Source organism: Pseudorasbora parva, chromosome 21 (assembly GCF_024679245.1).
Source record: "Pseudorasbora parva isolate DD20220531a chromosome 21, ASM2467924v1, whole genome shotgun sequence".
Taxonomy (NCBI): domain Eukaryota; kingdom Metazoa; phylum Chordata; class Actinopteri; order Cypriniformes; family Gobionidae; genus Pseudorasbora; species Pseudorasbora parva.
Window position 1 is genome coordinate 9,336,910 of NC_090192.1, and position 21,570 is coordinate 9,358,479.

The window sequence follows — 21,570 nt, forward strand, 5'->3', positions numbered from 1 at the left end:
CCTCTCAAACCTGGACCTCAACCCCACTCAAGCCCATTCGGGGCGAGTTGGAAAATAAACTGGACAGATCTTTTGTACATTCAAAGGAAAGCCTTTAGCTTCAGTTGCAGAAGGCATGGGATACCGTTAGTGTTGAAGTTCTCAGAGGAAATATATTGACATTATGCCAGAGAGATGTGCTGCTGTAATTGCTGCAAAAGGTTGACATACCAAATATTAAAGTTAAAAGTGGATAAAACAGTACAACTCACTTAATCTTATACTTGATGGCCAGAGCAACCATCTGCATGTTTCATGAACATTATGAAGTAAAATTATGTTTTGAAGGCAAAGAAGGTAAATATTTTCAGAACTGTCAGGTGTTCTAATCATTTTGTATATAATCCACTGTATACTCACATAGGCTGATATATACTATAGAGCAAATCTATTGGATTGTTTATATCATTGCAAAAAAGTAAACCATTTATCAGCCTAATCTGTTAAATGCGACAGTAAAGCATTAAGACATGAAGAAATTACAAACATTAACATCATGATTTTCTGTAAATCTGCTTAAAAACAATGTGTATTGTGAAAAGCACTAAAAATACTTTAGAAAATCAACTATTTTAACAATCATTTATATGCCTTGTATAAATACCTTGTGTATTTTTCAATTCATATTTTTATGTAAAGTGCTTTGAGATGTAACATTTAAAGCCGCTATATAAAATAAAGTTTATTATTACTACACTTCACCTGTAAGACTGCCTAAAAAATTAGCTTTTAAAAGCACATCCTGTTCCATTCCATCATGCTCCATCTAGCTAGAGCACAAGAATATGTCCTGTGTGAACATCCCCATTCACAGTCGCTGGATAAACTCTCTCTCTCTCTGAGGCTTCAAGCAAGTCAGGATTGTGTAAACGGAAGTCACTCTATAAATAAATGGGAGATGATGTATTAGAGACCACCACAAAACTGTACCTCCCACTGTGAAGATGCAGGTCTGACCCCACACACTAAATCCTCTCATTAATGTCCTTCCTGCAGTCACACACTAATAGCCGGTCTAATAAAAAGATGAGAGTGATATGCAGCGTGCCCTCAGAATGACACATTATGCGACACATATGCACACACATGAGAGCAGAGACAACACACAGGTAAGCCACAGAGGTCTCACTTCCTGCCACACAGCTGCTGTCGATGCGGGGGTGCTTCCTCTGGCATCACAAGAAAGACGACAGAGAGAGAGAAACAGTACTATTATGACAGGAAGCAGCCCTTGGGGTTTTTAAGGGCGACTCAATGAAGGGTCACTGTAGCTCAACAATAAGGTTATTTTTTCTGCTGGCCCAGACAGGCCTATAGTTAAGATTTTATCCTGCTGACATTTTCAATAGTTACACCAAAATTAATATTATTTATTTTTTTATCACTGTATTTTCATATGTGTCAGGGGAAAAAAACATAGATCTGGACATTAAGCTCCTATAATGTAGCTCCAAGACTATACATTCAAAACACTTTTAATGGAAAATTAAGTAATGGGTCAGTGAAAGAATATATATTTTTGAGACAAATTAACAGTTATATTCAGCAAGGATGTATTAAATTGATCAATAGTGACAGTACATGCATGTATAATATTACAAAAGATTTTTTAAAAAAAAGGCTGTTCTTTTGAGGGGGGAAATACCACATTACAAAAAATAATAAGCAGCACATAAATTACATTTGTGACCCGTGCTGGCAATGAGATGCAATGAGCAAATTTTCCTATTAAAAAACCTTCACAATGATATATGATTTGTTTTAATTACCTGAGTTGCACCTGTTTTAAATCGAATAGTCAGCAAAGTCAATTTAGAGAATTGAAAAATCAAGTTAAGTTTTTCTGAAGGCTCCAAAACAAAATCACCTAGCAACCATTTAAATAACACCAAATTTGGCACATAGTACTAAAGCACTATTCGCACAGGATTAGTATTATCTAGGGACCTCTGTGATTTAGAAATTACTCTCCCACATCTGTGTTTTGCGTGGCGCATTCGCACGGGATAAGCAAAGCCTGTGATTTTACTCAAATTTACTGACTTCTACCGGACATGATGTCAAGACTTCTAAATGTTTTTTCGTTATAGATATAGCTGTATGAAGTCATAAACAGGCATCGATATCGTTTCGATTATTTTATAGTAATAAACATAATTTCGTTCAGTTAGAGAACAAAAACTACAGTTAAAAACTGACCTGAGCACAGACAGCAGGAGTCAGATTTCATTTATCACGAGTGAGAAGCTGACAATATACGGCAGAAAATTCAGTTTCAAAGCTAAATTTAAAAGTGCCCATTTAAGCGAGCTTGTCATTGTACTGTTCTGTTGTTATGTTTTTCATTAACAATAGTATTGATGTTAATATTAAACACACCATTCAATCAGTTTACTCCCAAATTGATACTCATTCTAAAGTGTATGTATACTTCATTAAGCCTGTTTATGAAAGGAACAGTGTACATCTATACAAACTATTGATTTTAAACATACAAAAAAATTCACACTACAGTTACCTATTCTGTTCATAGTACCGTAGAGAATATAGTCAGTCCTGTTGAGACTGCTTGTTCATACAGCTTGAGATTAAAAGACAACTAACCAAATAGAAGTCAGCTATTAGTTTTAAGGTGCTTTATTGCCATGTGCTGTATGGAACTGCATCAGTTAACAACTCGCCAAATTGTTTTACAGTATATAGGTGAACAGCTGCCTTTTCCCATGAATCTATAGTTCTCTGTAGTCTGAGGAGCTGACTGAGAAACCCAAAATCACAAGTGAGCACCGACGCAAATCAAAGCCAAATGTGCAGAGGGGGGTTTTGGTGAAGTCATGTCCCACACCCACCCATCAGCCGGGCTTCATTACTCACAGAGACAGTCCTTTCAGTGCAGGCAGGAGAGAGCCGCCCCAGGCGATCCCTGTATACGCTGCTGTCTATGATTGCTGCCATTAAGCAGCCAGCTGTGCTGCTGGCAGTGAAAGATCATCTGTGTACTCCTCCGTCTCAATGTACCGTGAGTCTGTACCTCTTCTCTCACACAGTTTCTGCACAAAATACACATGCATGACACTTTGCCCTCTGTGCTGACAACATTCAACCTGAAATGGCGAGTGCGTGTACATTTTTTATGGACCTGTTTTATATACTCTCATGCTCTAAACATGAACTTGCAACTTGTATGCGCACATATTTCATCACATCTTCTTCAAATGAAATGTATGCAAAGGACACTGATAAAACTGTACTGATCATGTCAGCGAAGCGATGACACCATAGATTATTCTGTCATTTTTCTGTGTAAATTAGACAGAGAGAGAGAGAGAGAGAGAGAGAGAGAGAGAGAGAGAGAGAGAGAGAGAGAGAGAGAGAGAGAGAGAGAGATTTTTTCCCTCAAGCTTATTTTTATAGCAAGTTAGAAAGAGACCAGAAGCAAAGGTCACAAGAAGCAGAGCATCTTCCACCAGCAAAACTACATAAACACACACAAAAACTAGAAGCAAAGAAAACTTTGTGGTTTCAGACAGGTTTCCTAGAGGCTCTGAGGGTCTACATGCACACCAGGAAGGAAGTTGTATACACTTTTAAGTTAATGATATTATTGGAAGAAAAAAACAATAATAATAACAATTTTGTATTATGTAATTTTTATTATTGTCATCTCCAAGACAAACTGCACTGTAAAATAATGAATATTTATTATAAGTATATTAATTACTACAGAAACAAAAATCACAAAAGTGTCTTAATTATTTCACTTGCGAGTGTTAAAAACTCAAGCTTTTATTTTGGTGGAAACTGCAGAGTCTTCAGAGAGTTTCTGTTACAAAAGGTTTACAAATTATTCTTGTTACAAAATAAATCCAAATGCACATTTGTTTTCGAGCACAAAAAGTATTCTTGTAATAAAATTAAGTTTGAACCACTGGAGGCAAATTAACTATTTTACAGATGTCTTTACTACCTTTCTGGACCTTGAAAGTGTTAATTAAAGCCATCTATGGAGGGGTCAGAGAACTCTCAGATTTCATTATGATTATATTTTATAAAAAATATCTTCCTTTGTGTTCTGAAGATGAACATTTGTGAATGGGTGTTCATACAGGTTTGGAACAACATGAGGGTGAGCTAACGTGATATATCTGACAGAATGTACATTTTTGGGAAAACTATCCTTTTAACTAAATTGCAGGCTTTACATTTTGATAAGCACATTATGCCATATTGCAATTTAGATTTTTAATTTGACTGACAAGAATTTTGCCAAATTTTGAAACCAAAACTATGGTGCAAAACGTAATGTAAATAAATAAATGGTAAACAATAACCACAATTATAAAACAATGAATATTATTAATAATATAAATTAAAAAGCTCCCTGTTAACTTTTCTGACGTGGCTGATCAGTTTAAAAGCCGCTGCGCTACACACAACACATCATGCTGTCTAGTTCACAAACATCTGAATAAAGTTCATGAAATCCCGTAAAAAACAGTGCTACAGAAATATAGGCATGAACATTTTGACAAAAATGTAAAATGAGGCCCCATTTCAACATTGTTAAAGAGTATAGTCAAAATGAATGATCAAGAACTAGAGTACCGATTCATAGTCTAATTCAAAATACAAAGTGAAAAATTCAACCTTGTTGCAAACTCTTATTATAGAGAAATAAATAAGCAGTAAATACTAAGCACATGGTTTACATTCTCTGGGTGTTTGTTGATCTGTTGCTGTGCCACATGAGAAACACTAAACCAATCACTATGTGTTATCAGCTCAACAGCTGTTCGGCAAGATTCTCATCACAAAATGACTAAAAATAACCACATGCGTGTTATACAGCATCCATGTCGTGGTCTAAGCTACCAAACACTTGCGCTTTAAAAGAACTTGTATTACTGGGCTTAACTGTTCAACAGCAGAAAACAGAAAGGGAAAAAGGGTTTTCATTTTGCTTCAGCAGCGTAAAGCCCCTAACACACTTTTCACATCGTAATGATCAAGCCAAAACATTGAAGCCAAACCATTTATTAAAGTCACTCATGTGGGCTGATGAAAATAATGGGTTTGAAGATTATAATCCACAGCATTGTTCCTTCTGACGAGTGATTTCATCCCTCAAACGCAATGAAGGCAGAACGCTTTCACTAAACAAGACAGCAGGGCAGGGGTCTGTGCATTTATCAGCAGTAAAGATCGCCCTCTAAGCCACGGGTCAAGCAGGGCTAAACACAATTAAGCCATCAGAGAGTTAGCCACATCAGCAAGGATGCGTAAAATACAGCACATGACAAAGAAGGTTTACGGGATGTCGTAAATGCATAACGGCCTTGCGGAGTATGTGCAGGAGGAGCTGTGTTTGTAGAACACAATTTAATCTGAACGAACAACACAGTCATGACTGTGACAGTGGCGAACAAGCTGCACCACATCTGTCTCATCTCGAACTGACAAGCACCAGGCACACAAATAAAGGGAGCACTGAGCATTTACAATAAACAATAATTGGGTTGTTGATGTGACATGGCATTTTCACTGTGACACAAGGACATATTGTCTTCATTTAAAATGCAGTAAATGGTTAAACATTTCTTTGTCTTAGATGTTGTTATTAGATTTAAGCCAAATTAAAATATTGTCCTATAATGTGACTGTCTCAAGCATGGTTAAACTTGTATCAATAAAAAGGAAAAGCATAAAAAAGTCTATTTTAGTAAATGGCAATTATTTTTTATCCATATATTTCTAAAAGCATAGGAACTTGACACATTGTCACTGAAAACCATTTCCTCGGCGTGAGACCATATCCTGCAATTCCACTGACAAGTTTAATTAGTTGAAGGACCCAATTCAAGGTCATGTTACCGTGAAGCCCAAGACGTGCACATGGTAAGATTTTCTCTCAAAAATTGTTAAATATTTAACTTTTTTGGAACCACTATAAAAGTATTACATTTTGTTGTCCTTTGGTGCAGCACTCCTTTATTCTTAAAGGGTTAGTTCACAGAAAAATGAAAATGATGTTCTTAATGACTTACCCTAATGTCTTTCCACACCCGTAAGACCTCTGTTCATCTTCGGAACAAGAAACTCGATGGCTCAGAAAGGATTTCATTGACACCAATGTCATTTCCTCTTTCAAGACCCATAAAAGGCACTAAAGACGTCGTTACAAAGCCCATCTCATTGCAGTGGCTCTAAAGTAATTTTATGAGCAAGATGAGAATAGTTTTTGTGCGGAAAAAACAACAAAAACTAAATAAAGACTTATATAGTGATGGGTCGATTTCAAAACAAAGCTTCGAACGTTATGAATCAGTGTATTCATGTCACGTGATTTCAGCAGTTTGGCTGTTTGACACATGATCTGAATCATGAATCAATACGCTGATTCATAACGGTTCGAAACTTTGTTTTGAAATCGGCCCATCACTACAGAAGTCGTTATTGTTGTCACTTAATAAAATTATTGCCGAACCATTGTAGTGAGATGGGCTTTGTAACGACGTGTTTAGTGCGTTACGGGTGTTGAACGACATGAGGGTGAGTAATTAATGACAGAATTTTCATTTTTGGGTGAACTATCCCTTTAGTTGTTGCTGTCACACCATAGGACACATTTCAGTAAATATGTTCAAAAAACAATGAAAGATTTGCCAAAGTTAGTGACCCTTATATTTTTTATATAATACACAATAAATAATAATATGCATATTTTCTTAAAAATGTGTGTTTTACACAAAAAAAAAGTTTTGTCAACCACCCAATTGTTGTTTGAAAGTTTGTGGTCTTCTTGCTGCTTTTATTGAATCCTAAATACAGTAAAAGAGTAATATTGAGAATATTATTGCAATTTTAAATACCTTTTTAATTTTCCGCATAATTACTCTAGTCTTCAGTGTCACATGAGTCTTCAGAAATCATTCTAATATGCTGATTTTCTGCTAAAAACACTTATTTTTCTTAAATGTTGAAAACATAACATTTTATAACAATATATATATTTATAATGACACCAAATTTTTAAGCATTAATATACATACTAAACAAAAAACTAAAGTTTATAATTCACTTAAAGTTATTGAGACTGAATGACTGAAAGGTATGACTTGTGGTTCAGACAGTGAGTCAAACGTTAATTCAGAAACCACTCTGAAGTGAGTCGTTAGACTGATTCAAAACAATCATTCATGAGTTTGAAAATGATTTGTTAGTCTTCTTTACTGACTCATTTAAAAGAACACAAACCATTCACAAATGTGTCTACACTGGTTACACTGCATGTTTGGGAATGACTAAATGCAAAGATGTGCAGGAAACAGTGAAGAAACCTGCTCAGGGTCACATTCAGACAAAAGATCCAGTGTGCTAACCTGAACACAGGAGAATACAATCAGCTAGCTCAGGCTGGGGCAAATACATCAACAGACCTACAGAGAAAGGCCAAAGTGTGCTGCGAAAACACAGAGAGGCAGTGCTGAGTAAGGGGATCTGGTGGCAGTAAACTCTCCTCCAATGGCAGCCATAAATTATGGAGCCGTGAAGGCAATTGTGTGTGAGCGAGGGACACAGGAAACTTGAAAGAGGGAATGACGACGGCAAATAACAGCTTTCAAAGAAGACCAGAGAACAACACAATCACGCTAGGCTTCTGGGTAAATTGCTGTTTGGTCAGGCGTTGAGTAAAGTAATTAGGTTATTAAGTTGTTTGACAACTGTACAAACCCATCATAAGTCAGAAGAGTGTTAAGTGTAAAGAACAGAGGAAGAATCGATGAAAAATAGGTCTCAGTTTTAAAAAGCAACACAAAAAGCACAGACATTGCCAATTCACAACGGCAGATTTTCTCTGAACATCATGCGGTCAACAGTCTTTTGACTATAGCCTACATCAAATATTTCTCCAGTTTTGCTCCACCAATTTTGCCATCCAAAACCAAAACCTAGAGATAACATATGCTATTTGTAAACATACTGTTCCAGTCATGCTAAAATACACAATACGATAAGAGCTATGACCTAGTTTACCTAGACACTGTGTACACTACCATCCTACCTTCAGTGTCACATAATCCTTCAGAAATCATTCTAAATGCGGAGTTGGTGCTCAGTTATTACTGGTGCTAAATTATCAATAACGGTTCTTATTATTATCAATGCTGAAAATTGCTTAATATTTTTGTGAAAAACCCAGGATCATTTTCTTAGGATTCTTTGATGAATAGAAAGTTCAAAAGAACAGAAATTTTGCTAACATTATAAAAGTCTTTACTGCCACTTTTGACCAACTTAATGTTTGTTTAAATGTTGAATTTAATGTTTAACTAAATGTTTAAACTTTTGTATGGTAAAGTATCACAGTCGGTTTCTAAAAAAATGTAACAATGTTTTCAACATTGATAAGAAATAATTTTTGAGTAGCAAACCATGATGATTTCTATAGGATTATGTGACACTGAAGACTGAAGTAATGATGCTGAAAATTCAGCTTTGCATGACAGGAATACATTACATTTTAAAATATATTTAAATAGACTCTTTTAAATTGTAATAATTTTTTACTGTATAATCAATGCACAGCACACAAAACAACCCAAACTTTAACTTCAGATTACATGCACTTCACACATTTACCAAATTAAAAAAATGTTTCTGATATTGTTATTATTATGAAGTTACCATTTTACAAAAGCAACTGATTTGTGAAAACAGTCACGCTGGTGTCTTTAGCCAAGATTATATTCACCATATGGCACAACCTCTCATACCTTATTACTTATTTGATTCAGCAAAGGGCTTACGGAGTGCTCCTGAGTTCTTGATGTGGGTAAGTGCACCATGACACATGCTGGGTCGTCGGCCTGTGCATGTGTGGGCGCTATGACAACCGTCCCATGTGCCATACTACAATTTCTCTTTGAACTCTTTTATCGTGCGCGCCTGGCCCAGATGGCGCTGTGCTGCTGCTAACATTACATAATCAAAACAGTGTGAGCTGTGAAACATTTACAATCTCTTGCTTGCTGCCTTTCTGTCTCTTTTAAAGGATGTCAAACCCTCTGTTGTTTTCCATCTTTTCAGGAGGCCTTCTAAACAAATAATGATCTTATTGTCAGGCATGAGCCATTGATCTGAGAGTCATCCAAACCCCATATCATTCCAGCAACATAAAGGATCCCGTCATATTGCCTCCGCAGAGCTATTGTTCCCACTTTAAATACTCCACAGCTGCAGCTCAACGTACAGCACATCTCTGACTCGAAGATATTGGGAGGAATGACTCACCAGAGCTGGCCACTGGATCTGCTTGGTTTTTGTTCCCTGCAGCTGGGCACCCTCCTTCCTTTTGGCCCAAACCAGCTGATGTTCCAGCAGAAAGATCTGGAAGTCTTCATACACCTTGACCCACTCCCGCTTCTCCCACTCAAGGTCGTCAAACTCTACGTACACCTATAGAAAGAGCAAGAAGAGGGGTCAAAGTTTGGTCATGGTAGAACTGAGCACTCGTCCTGTACAGCCCATGTTACCATCATGCTTAGAGAAGTTCCCCAGCTGCATAAGGTATAAAAGCATAAAAGTGCCGTAGGAAGACATTTTTGAGTTGATATGGAACATTGTTAAGGACATTCACATGATTTGCATCAAAGTTACCCACTGCGTTGAACCTTAACGTGCGAAGCATCAAGATTTGGCATTAGCCCTGGGCATGTGTTGTGCCAGGTCAAGCTTCTTACGTGTTGTAATTGCCATACAATTTCAGCTTTTATGTTGTTTACCGCTGATATTTTGAAGCACAACCAATGCTTATCAGACAATTTGTGTGACATATTATTATAAAGCGGTACAGGCACAAAAATGAAAACAAGATGGTAGAAAATCTGACACTGTGTAAATACCCCAAGTTGAAGGAGTAGGGGAATTACAGTTAAGCCATATAAAGAGATGCAGTACACTCAATGAAGACCAGGAGTCAAGGTGAAGTTTAATCAGTTGTTCTCCACACTTCAAAGACCGCAGAAAGAAGAGGATCCAGACTTAAACTAACTTAAGATACAGAAATACCAATACTTGTAGTTAAATGGATAATCAGTCAATGTCATTTCTTCAGATAACTTTAGCCACATCTGAACATGGTATTCTGTTCTTTATGCAAATTAGGTTATTCCAGGACATTATCTTTGACACTCTATGTCCTATATACGTAAGTAACTTTGATAAGGGTCACCACTGGTGAGTCACTCTCATCTGGGCTGCTGTTGAACTCTCCTGGACACTATTCCTTTGGCATGGTCACAAAACAGCAAGCAATTTTGCTTTTAAAAGACGCCTTATAGCTGTACAAACACAGCCCTGACGTCTAGTCTAAAATCATGCTGGAATATCATACATTTCACAAGTTATATCCAAATTCAAGGTTATTTTGGCTAGAAGTGGGTTACTCATAGCAGGACTATATCAGGTCTGTATATCATAACAGAGATGAAATGACGGCTATTGCTGGGATGCCACTAAAAATAATAAACAACCCCTGTGAACACCAATAGATTTAAAGGCCCTTCAAGGCTAAGTTTTTGTCAGGACTTCACTGGAACAGAGCATGAAATATACATCCACACACAACAGAATAAAACTATAAAGTTCAAACTGATTAATTACGAATTAAGTACATATTTATTCTCTGAAAGCCAGGCTAAATGAGTAAACACTGTTCCTGCAATCTTGACATGGGTCAGAGCCTCAGTCACCTCTCAAAAAACAAATACAGACACTGCTTGTAACATAAATACCAGAATAGATACATTCATTTAAAATACTATGATTTCAAAAACATTATATAATACAAGAAGGGGGGTGGTAAAAATCACCTAATTCGCTCCCCCCTTTATAGACCATTTTGAAGTTCAATACAACATGGTGGTCTAACTAAAAATAAAGGAAGGAAAGAGAAAAATAAGATGCATAATAATACATCTAAGCACTTTAAATCTTTTTACATTCTTGTATACAAGTTTACACTCTTGACATCTAAATTGCAGAACATCTTATTACTTATTAACAAGTTCATCTTATACATGTTTAAAAAAGAAAGTAGTTAAAGAAAAAATACAAACCACAATTATTTTATACTTAGTTGGAACATCCCCTTTTTAAAGTCTAACCTTGATTGATTCATATTTTTATACTATGCATAAAAACAAAAAGGATTTAACAATTCTATTAAAAGTTACAAAATTTTACCTGTACTGAATTTTAAATGTTACAGGCTTCAGAATTTTAAAAATTGAAGAATTAAAAAGAAAATATTAGTATGGTTACTTGCTGTTAAAATAAAATTAATATAATAGTTATCAAATATTATTTTAAAAGTACAATGCCAGTTTACAACAGGAATATATTTACTAGCATGTCATATGATGATTAACCTACACCATAATCACTTAAACACTTAAACAAACAAATGTGTAGTTAAATTACTTAAATTATCTAAAATGGAAAGATGGTAAATATTTTCCATATAAGTGGTTTGGCTAATAAAAACATTTGAGAACCCCTTACAGTGTTGTAATAAAAGCATCTGATAGACAACAATTTGCTGTTACAGGAAAAAGTTAAACAAGTTCCAGTGCAATTTTACAGCCATAAAAGCTCAGTGGTCTTAAATGACCTCATTTTGGTTTGATTTTACGGACACTCGTAGTCACTGCAGAGTCAGACCCAACTGAATCTCCTGCCATCCTCACAGTCATGGTGCTAAAACTGCGCCTCTGTCCTGCTGTTTTGTTTAGCTGTGAAATAACCCACAGCCATGTGATCAAAGAGGAGCTGGTGTGCAGGACGTTTGTGAGACACTGAGACAAGCGGGAGAACATGTGTTTGAGCTGCTGGATGTTTTCAACATATGCAGCGTGTCGTAACGACAGCATGTTTCTGGCCTGTCAAAGTCTCCTCTTTCGCCGTGTGTGTGCGTAAGGCGGGTGTAGCGTGATAGGCTGGAGAACTGGTTTCCAAAAAATAAGCTGCACTGAAATTTTGGCACTATTTTTGAACCTGTATTCCAACTGGAAAAACTGTTCCTCCACTGGACAACGTCCATCTGTTGACTAATACGATCCTGCGCACAACACTTTTAAAGTGAGTACAGAAAGGACCCAGCTAATGATTTGAAACGCACAGATCTGGTGCTGAGAGCTGTGGGAATCATCAGCGCGAGTGAGTCAGCCAAGAGCACATTGCACAACCCCAGTGCTGAGCAACGTGCAGTAACAGGAGCGGGTTTCATAATGTGGATTCATCCCAGAAATGATTCACTGACTCTGCCTGTTGTGGTTCTCTCACCATGACTGGGGTTGTGAGGCTCTAATGAGTGTTTGGAGTGAAACGAGGGAAGAACAGACCTGTCAGGGCAGATTTCACATCTGGACCCCCCTGTTATGTGCAGGCTAAGCTAAAGAAAAAGGCCAATTTTAAAGTATCGCTTGAAGCAACATCCTGTCCCATTTGTCCTATCAACAAAAATCTATTTGTGTTTTTATAGGGATGTTCTCCCTAAAGTAGGGTTGCACAGTTTACTGGTACTACGTTAGTACTAGTAACGCAATACTAAGGGTCCAAAATACTGGCAGTGTCACTGTATTTATTAAACGGTAGTATCGTAATTACAGTTCTACCGTAAGTACTGTTGTATATGGCTTGTGGAGCAGTTGCTAAAACGTTCAAACATTCGTATTGCAAATAAACAATATGGCGTCATTTTTTTCTTCCTTTCTAAGATTATTGATTATTCTCATGAATGATTATTAAACGTTTTTAATAATAATTAAAACTAGGTTATAGTTAACGTCCTTGGTGCTAATGACTCCAAGTCCTTCTAAGTAAGTCTATAGGATATTTCATTGTTTATAATCCACCAAACAAATATTATATAAATGTATAGATTTATAGATTAAATTTATAAATTAAATAATTTGACAACAAATCGTACACACCTCCTTGATTTCAGCTATTATTTAAAGCTAAACCAAAATTAAAGTTGTATACTATTCTAAATTAAAAATTGTTAGAATGGTACAAAAAAAGTAAATAGTAAAATGTTCAGATTAGAAAAATGCACATTGAAAACACAATATTGGACAAACAGTCCAAATGTGTATGACCAACAGTCAAAAAGCTCAGAAAATGTAATTTTGCCCCATCTTTACTGTGCTGGTTGGTCATATCATATGACCACATGTGACGTACACAGCCTTGCACAACAGCAGAGCACATGACCTTCCGCAAAAAAGACAACAGAACAGACACTCACACATCAGCATCTGTACATCTGGATCAGTACATGAAATGTATTACTTAAATGTATTAATTAATTTATTGCCATTTATGCATACATTAAGTGCCTTTAACATCAATTGAACCTTTCCATGACACCATAGATTCTTTATAGTAAAAAGGGGTTATTAAGATTATTAAAAATGCAGGGCTCGACATTAAGCATGTACATGTGTTTGTCTTTTGGACCAGTAAATCGGTCACGCTTGTCAGAGTAAAAAATGTGCTTGTCCGGAAAAAAGTTTTTTTGTGTGTTTGTAAATGTAACTTTATTAAAAAAAATTTTTGTGTGTTGTAAATATAACTTATTCTAAAGCAATATTCTCACCAGTGTTCAATCAGCTTTTACATATTTGAAATGCAGTAACTGAATGCAGCCTGCTAACGTTATATTTGGGACAAGAGTCGCGAGTTTCGCGACCTTAAATTGCTTGCACAAAACTCTTTGTGCATACCTGGTAATCACTACGTTATGGGGAAAAAATGTCCCCACAAAGATGGCAATATACAAAATCCTTGCCCTTGTGGGAACATTTTTTGGTCCCCATGAGGAAAACATCTTATAAATCATACAGAATGAGTTTTTTTGAGGAAGTAAAAACGCAGAATGTTTCCTGTGATGGGTAGGTTCGCATAAAATCCATTACGCCTATGGGAAGTCCCCATAAAACATGGAAACACTACACTGTGTGTGTGTGTGTGTGTGTGTGTGTGTGTGTGTGTGTGTGTGTGTGTGTGTGTGTGTGTGTGTGTGTGTGTGTGTGTGTGTGTGTGTGTGTGTGTGTGTGTGTGTGTGTGTGTGTGTGTGTGTAAAGTCCAGCCTTCATTCCTGTAGTGACACATGTGACCGATGACTTCTGTTCTCCCCTCCCCCCCACCCTGCTGCCCCCTCCCTCCCATAATCCCCTTCACTGCAGGGATCATGGAGGACGGCTTCCCTCATTCGCCCTCTCTCCGTCTCAGAATGAAACATTAACTTCATATTGTGTTTCTGCTGAACCCACCCTCTCAGTTGAGTCTCCACTGCTGGCTAGATGAAAAATTCACTCTCATTAAAAATTGACATGGGGCAGAGGGTGAGAATGAGTATGTGTGTGTAGTGCGCAGTTACTTCTTATGCTGGTTATTCAGGCAGTGACCTGTAAGCCTGAGGTTCTGGAATTAGTGAGTGGCTCCATACACTGCATGCCAAAAATAGTACCCTAGTATTTAGGGTTACACAATGAATCAAAAGAAATTTTATTTCTTTTGATTCATTGTGTAAACTTAAATACTAATACCTAAATAGAATACTATATGGTTTAAGAAAAATATCAAATTGTAAAGTGTGCGATGTAATTATTTTTTAATTTTTTTAAATCTATGCGTTGCATGTTAGAGTGAAGCATGTCACTGTGTTAATCTACACATAAGCAGCTCGTAATCCAGTGTTTTCAGTGTTTCAAAGCAGCTCTGCTTGCAGTAAATGCTGCTCCACATAAACTCATCACTGCATGTGCTCCAATTTCAGGGCACTATAACAAGTATTTTAGCACCAACCATCTTCCCATAATTGTAATGAGAAGCAATTATAAACAAACTGTTGTCAATACAAAAAAAAAAGATGATTTCTTTGGTTAAAGGTTTTCAGATTTTTCTTAAAAAAAATTGACAAAAGCGATGCAGCAGAATGATTGGAAAAATCTGGTTGAAAATAAACAGAGGGAGGATAGGAAGGCTGCTGGACAGGAGTACAGTACACAAACAGATGGTAGAGTTCTGCTCCTTCAGCAGGGTGGAAGCCGCCTCACCCAACAGTGACTGAGCTGCTCAGATTGATTACCAACCTGAACGGAGGGGAAGCCTCAAGCACAAGATTAAAAAAACAAATCAAACCTTCCTCCATGCAAGTCTAGATTACTACAACAAACCTCATCATGTCATATTAATATTTTGAATGAGCATGTCTGTTGGTAGCAGAAAGTGGATCAGGGCAGGTCATTATGTCCTGTATCCATAAGTTCTTGTCAAACATCTCTCCCGATATTTTACAATATTTCACTCATATCTGACCTACAGAGCTTTATCAATCATCAATTGTTTTTATCAAACTAATTAAATGTAGAACTGTAATACTCAGACAACAAGGACTAAAGTGTAGGTACATAATCCATAGTTCAACCACAAATAAAACATTCCATTACTTACAGTGTTTCCCTTCATTAAAGCAGCACTAGGTAACTTTTCAACCTTCATAATATATTTTTTAAGACTCTTGTGATGATACATCGACTTACAATAGGTTGAATGACACGTCTGCCATAGCCTGTTGGGGTCTGTATCGTTTTTAATCGTACTTTTAAACTTCGGGTTTCGGGTAGTAACCCGAGAAAAAGAAAAGAACTACAAAATTTGACTGCTTTACGGCATATGCGTCACTTCCACCAACACACACGCTTCCTTACATTCGGACGTGCGAGCCCAACTTTGTTCGTCGGATAATATAGTCATGTCCGAAGCAGCAGAGACAAATAAGAAAGAAAAGGTTTTGTTGGAGGAAAGCAATAAGAGGAAATGAAAAAATGATGGGATTAAAGGCAGGACGAGGATCAAAATTTGACCAGGGTTTGCTCGTCGGCGTGAGCTGAAGGAGGCGTGCCCGACCGATGCTGTCATGCTTGTTACGGTGAGCTACCACTCAAACATTGAACTGAAGTATCATATACATTCTGTAAAACGGTAACCAATAGACTACTATAATGACGCTGGCTTGTAAACGTGAGCATCGTGATTATTTGGCGTTTGAAAAAAATAAAACCCATGAAATTATATTCATATGACATGCTGAAACATATGCCACTGACTGTAACGTTACCTGGGATGAAGACATTTCACACGCGACGCCAGAAGAACTCCTCTTGCAGTTTTCAGGGGAACTGTTAGTGCTGCACCGACCCGTGGGACGCTTTTATGAAGTTATTTGGCCCGCACCATTGTATATATTTTTACAGCCCGCCGCGCACCCGCGACCATTAAATAGACATACGGGGTCCGCGGGTTATGAGACGACCCGCGCATCACTAGTTCAGGGCTATCAGGGCTGTCATGTCAACAAATGCACGCGCGATGGCATCCCCTGTTGTAGGATGACAGCTTACGACAGTAGTTGAGGACATTATTTTTTCCAAACTGTAGGGGGACCCCGAGAGCAAAAGTAGCCAAGTGGGGCTTTAAATAGACTCAACCAAAAATATATTAATAACTTCTCACAAAACGTCTTTAATGTTGCACAATATGACGTTTTGTTATCTTCTAATCAAAAACCAAAAGGCTGTGATTAAATAAGTCTGTCAGTGCTGCACATTTCAAAGTGAAGCACGCACAATTGCTCAAACGCTCAGCTTGTGAATCAGAGTTTTCTGGTGAGACACAATATCACTACTAACAAAGTCCCCTTTAAAGGAACTGTATGTAAGAAATGTATTTCAATTAATCATAAAATGACCCTGATATGTCACTAGACATTAAGAAATCATGTTCATTTCAAATACTTATATCACTGACAACAGTAGTCCGGCCAGGATATTGTCATTTAAGAGTTGCTGTAGCTGCCCTTAACTGATGTTGATGTTTTGGCCTGAAGCTCCGCCCTCCGCCTATCTACCAATCACAAAGTCAGTAGTGTTTCTGCATCCGGGTTGCCAGATCTGCTCTAGTTACCACAGCTATACAAATGTTCTGGCAACCTCGAGTCAGGGGGAGGGGGAGAGGGGATAGTGTTTGCAGTACCAGTTTTTGCCACAATCTTACATACACTTCCTTTAAAGTTCAATTCACCAACTTTTCTTTGTTTAATTTGCACACTGAACATGGGTAGGACCTCTTAATATGGAAGGCAAATTCAAAGTGCACCAGATTGATGAATTTAACTTTAAAATTGACACATTTTTCTTGTGGAGCGATCATGGTCCACCCACCAAAGTCTCACAAAATCCTGTGGGGAACACTGACTCATATCATTCCAAACACTTCCAAACAAATTAAAAAAAATATATATTTCTTTACATTGCAAGTGATGGTGTTAAAAGAAGTCCATACTCACTTTCAATACTCCAAGTCTCCTGAAGCTATACATTAAATGTGTTAAGTTGTGTTACACAACAATCTTTATTGTACTTTTCAAATATTCAAAATTAAATCCCAGGTTTGATCCATGAACTCAAACACCACTGAACAGCACGGCAAGTCAGAATATGCGACAGCACAAATGAGATTTGTGAGATGATGATTCACAATCTGGTCAGGATCGCTTTATTGTTTCATTTTATGGGAAAGCACAGCATCGACATTCTTTCTTCTGAAAAAATAAAAAGATAATTTAAAGATAGTATAGATGACATGAACACAAGTATCTATTTCAATTCCAAGAAGCAAAACATTTTTTCAGACAAACACATTTCACCATCTCTGTGACGCCACAAATCCTCCAAGATGCCTGAGCATTTTTACATTCCGCCCCATCTGTTTAACTACAGATGAAAGGGGCAGAGCTAAAGCTGAAAGCACAAGGATAAATGCAGTGAAAATCTGATCCAGGATCAGATCTGACCAAAGAGCAGGTTTACCCAGCTTACTGATCTCTGCAAAACTAATGATTTGCTATATACAAGAGAAATGTGAGGAAGAGCACACAATATACATTAAAACACACATGACAGTAAACTAAAGCAATACACTAATTAAAACCCTATGCACATTCTATGAAAGCAGGATGGGTTAACCTAAGATAACAAGCAGAACAAAAGCAGGAAGAGGCTGGAAACACTGAACACAGATGACACCTCCCCATCTCGTTTCCAGATGGAGGAAGCCACCACACGTGCCTACGCTGTGGCCCACAGAACCAAACGGAGGTCAGACGCCACGTTTAATCTGATTATGGATCCGGTGCCAGCTAGCCAGCAGAGCAGGGATAACTGAGGGTTAACGCGGAGCTCACAGACAACACAAGAAGAGCAAGACCAAAGAGAGAGAAAGAGGGAATGTTTTTAATAGGAACAGTTAGAGGTTCAGCTCTGGTCTACCTGGCCATGCATAAGATATGAGCCTTGTACAGACTCCAAAATCATGAAGGCAGCAGGGGTGTTATATAACTGCATTCAGTCAGACGCTCAGGGAGATGAGAGCTGCCTGCCTGGTTGTTGAACCCTACACAACTAGATTAAGGAAAAGCAGTTAGGCTGGGCCAGGCATGTCCAGGATTTGACCGGTTTATGTAAGACTATGGAAATGCCCGAAAATGGAAAATAACGCGGCCACAAAATTCCTTGTTGCTAAATAACAGTTCTGGAGTCTGGCCACTGGAGTCATTGAGCATGTTGCAGCGCAAGCAAACGCCTGGTCAATAAATCTACTGTATTTTCCGACTGTATATTCAAAAATAAAGTAAATCATCAGTAAATAAAATGAACCGCATGTATTTTGGTTCCCAAAACTCCACAACAATTCATATAAAAATATAGAAATGATTGCCTGTAGGCTGCTTTGGAAAATAAATTGCAGAACATTTCAGATAAAAAAAAACTAGGCTTTTATTTTGGAAAATACAATGATGATTTAGGAATAGGGATAGATCAGGACTAGTTGTCTGACAACAAACTAGTCATTTACTGTATATTGAATAATTCAGTTTTTTTACTTAAAATGGAATTGAAAGACGCAATGCCTTGGAGAGGGGTCTAACATTAATAGTTACTGCCATTCAAAATAATCAGAGCTTTAGTATCAGAAACAAATACTTCAAATGCTGATGTGTGAAAAAAGTATCCAATTATTATGCATAATCCATAGTACTTCTCTATAGTTTTGTGTAATGAAAGGTTATATATACTAGGCAATTTGATGAACATCTGTCAATTGTTGTTTCAAACATTTAGTTCCATTGATAGTTAGAACAGCTGTTTTCCTCTGCCAATGTGGACAGAACTCTGCACAGAAATATGCAGTACATGTCTCAGAGCCACTTGAATCTCTGCCGTTGTCATGACGATCAGTGCACGACCAATCTTCTGTCTGCAGAGCACGAGAATCAACAAACAGCTTTAAACATGTGATCCGTTTGTTTAAATCACCATGATTCAAAAGCTGCATAAAAGCACATTTTGTGATGCAGGCCACTTCTTTGCAGTAAGACTCCAAAGGCACATGACAAATAGTATAGGTTCAGGAGAGATATTATATTACAGCAAACTAGTTATATACTCATATTATAGCAAATACTACTGTATAATATTGCATAACATGTTTCAGAGAATGAGTGCAATACCGTCAACCCCTGTCCATACGGTCTTTCTCAAAATTACGCTAATGAAATATTACAGAACCACATTCAGAACTCATTAAAATCTTTGCTTGTATCAGTGTATCTGCTGGACTTTAAGACCTTATTCAGTGTTTAAATAATAAACAGACGTGTGTGCAGGTATTCAGATCTATGCACTGAATGTTGTGTTAAATGAAGTTGACAGACTTTTCTTCCCATGATGGGGCGGCCCAGAGGAAAGCTACAATAGTTTACATTGAATTAAATGCCAGGTACATTTTATTAACAAACTAAACCAATCAATTATACAGTGTCACATTAACACTAACTGTTTGACTAATCGTTCTGACAATGATAAAATGATCAAATATGTAGCTTTGCATTATTGTGGAGCAGTTTGGTAATAATAAAAAGAAAAAGAAAATTCACAACTAACTGCAGTGGAAAAGCAAAGCAAAGTGAGCCGAGCCAAGCCGAGCCGTGTCGAGTCGTACCATGCAGTGTAAAAAGGTACACCTCAATCCCAGCCCAGAGGAAAAGTCATTATCCTGGTTTAAAGAATAAAGAGAACATGTTGAAGCACACACATGACTCTCTAAGGCTACTACTCGCAGGGATACAAAACACACACAACAAATGTGCAGACATTACGATATGTAAGAGCTGGTTGCTATGCAACTAACAGCACATAGACCGGAACGCTCCGTCTTTATCTTTCTCTCCATTCTGGCTTTCTTTCAAAAGGACAATGTCCGCTATGTACGCCTGGGGAACGTGGCGAGCTGCTGGACTCGGTGTGGGTCAGTGAATTTACTGGACTCATCAGACAGCACAGCGGACCGGGTGTATTATAAAAGAACTGAACTGAAGTGACCCTCTCCAACAGCCACGACTGTCACTGATTCACCTTGTGCCTGAGAATCAGCCCATCACATGCTCAACACATTTAAACAGATAGTGCAGCCAAAAATTACAAATGTGTTTCATTTATTCACTATAGAGTGAAACGCTTAAAAGGAGAAATGAAGCCAAATGTTAATGCTGCTCTTTTTGCATTAAAAATCTTTTCTCTGCTGCAGCTTTCATATCTAAGCCCTATTCGAACAATAAGGGTTTCTCATGTGGACGTGAGGTATTTTCAACATTTACAGGGGCTGGTCTGTGATTTTATTAACACCCAAATCCAGAATGTCAGTGTTTTTCTCCCACCCCCCAGCCGAAATACCTACTGTTCTTTGACAAACACCATGGTTGTGTGGTAATTCGTGCCGTCTGAATCCACATCTCTGAGTTTACAAGAAGAGATCACAAATTCCTTTTTGACCACTGCAGAGCACCGTACGATAACTGTTGCGCTTCACTGTTATTTGTATACATTTTAGGAATATATACTTTTAATACTGAAATGCTGGAGATTAGGGATGTCTGTCATGATACCAAAATTCCAGGAGTTGATACCAACACCACAAAAATGTTACGGTTCTCTGTACTAATTTCGGTACTACAAACATTTTTTTTTTTTTTTATTTAACCATTTTTAAAATGGTTTAATTATAGTAAATAATACATGAATTTAAAGGCTACATGCAGTTTAAAAGTAAACATTATTTATAAAAAAGGCAAAAAAATAAGCAACCATCTAGGCATAATTAATTAATCAGTAGCCTATGATCATTAGACATAGCTAAATCTACTGTACAACAGTAACCTAATATATCTGTCAATTTCTTCAAGTTAAACCAAACTTTTATTTTGAAGGATTGCCGTGAAGACGTTTGAGTGTCTGTTCATTATATTAAAAAAATTCTTAAATTAAATGGTAAATTCTCATGAAGTGAGGGTTTCTTCATATAATGACAAGGCAGAGGCTAAAAAGACAGCAAATGTCACGTGCACCG

The 21,570-nt window shown here is 37.3% G+C and overlaps 1 protein-coding gene across 3 annotated transcripts in view; it reads right to left on the minus strand.

The window, feature by feature from the left end:
- jmjd1cb (jumonji domain containing 1Cb) overlaps positions 1 to 21,570 on the minus strand; it is a 140,150-nt gene that overhangs the window by 72,042 nt on the left and 46,538 nt on the right. For all 3 annotated transcript variants that reach the window (XM_067429185.1, XM_067429184.1, XM_067429183.1), the window contains exon 2: positions 9,331 to 9,495. In XM_067429185.1, coding sequence (XP_067285286.1) covers positions 9,331 to 9,495 — 165 coding nt within the window. The remainder of the gene's footprint in view (positions 1 to 9,330; positions 9,496 to 21,570) is intronic.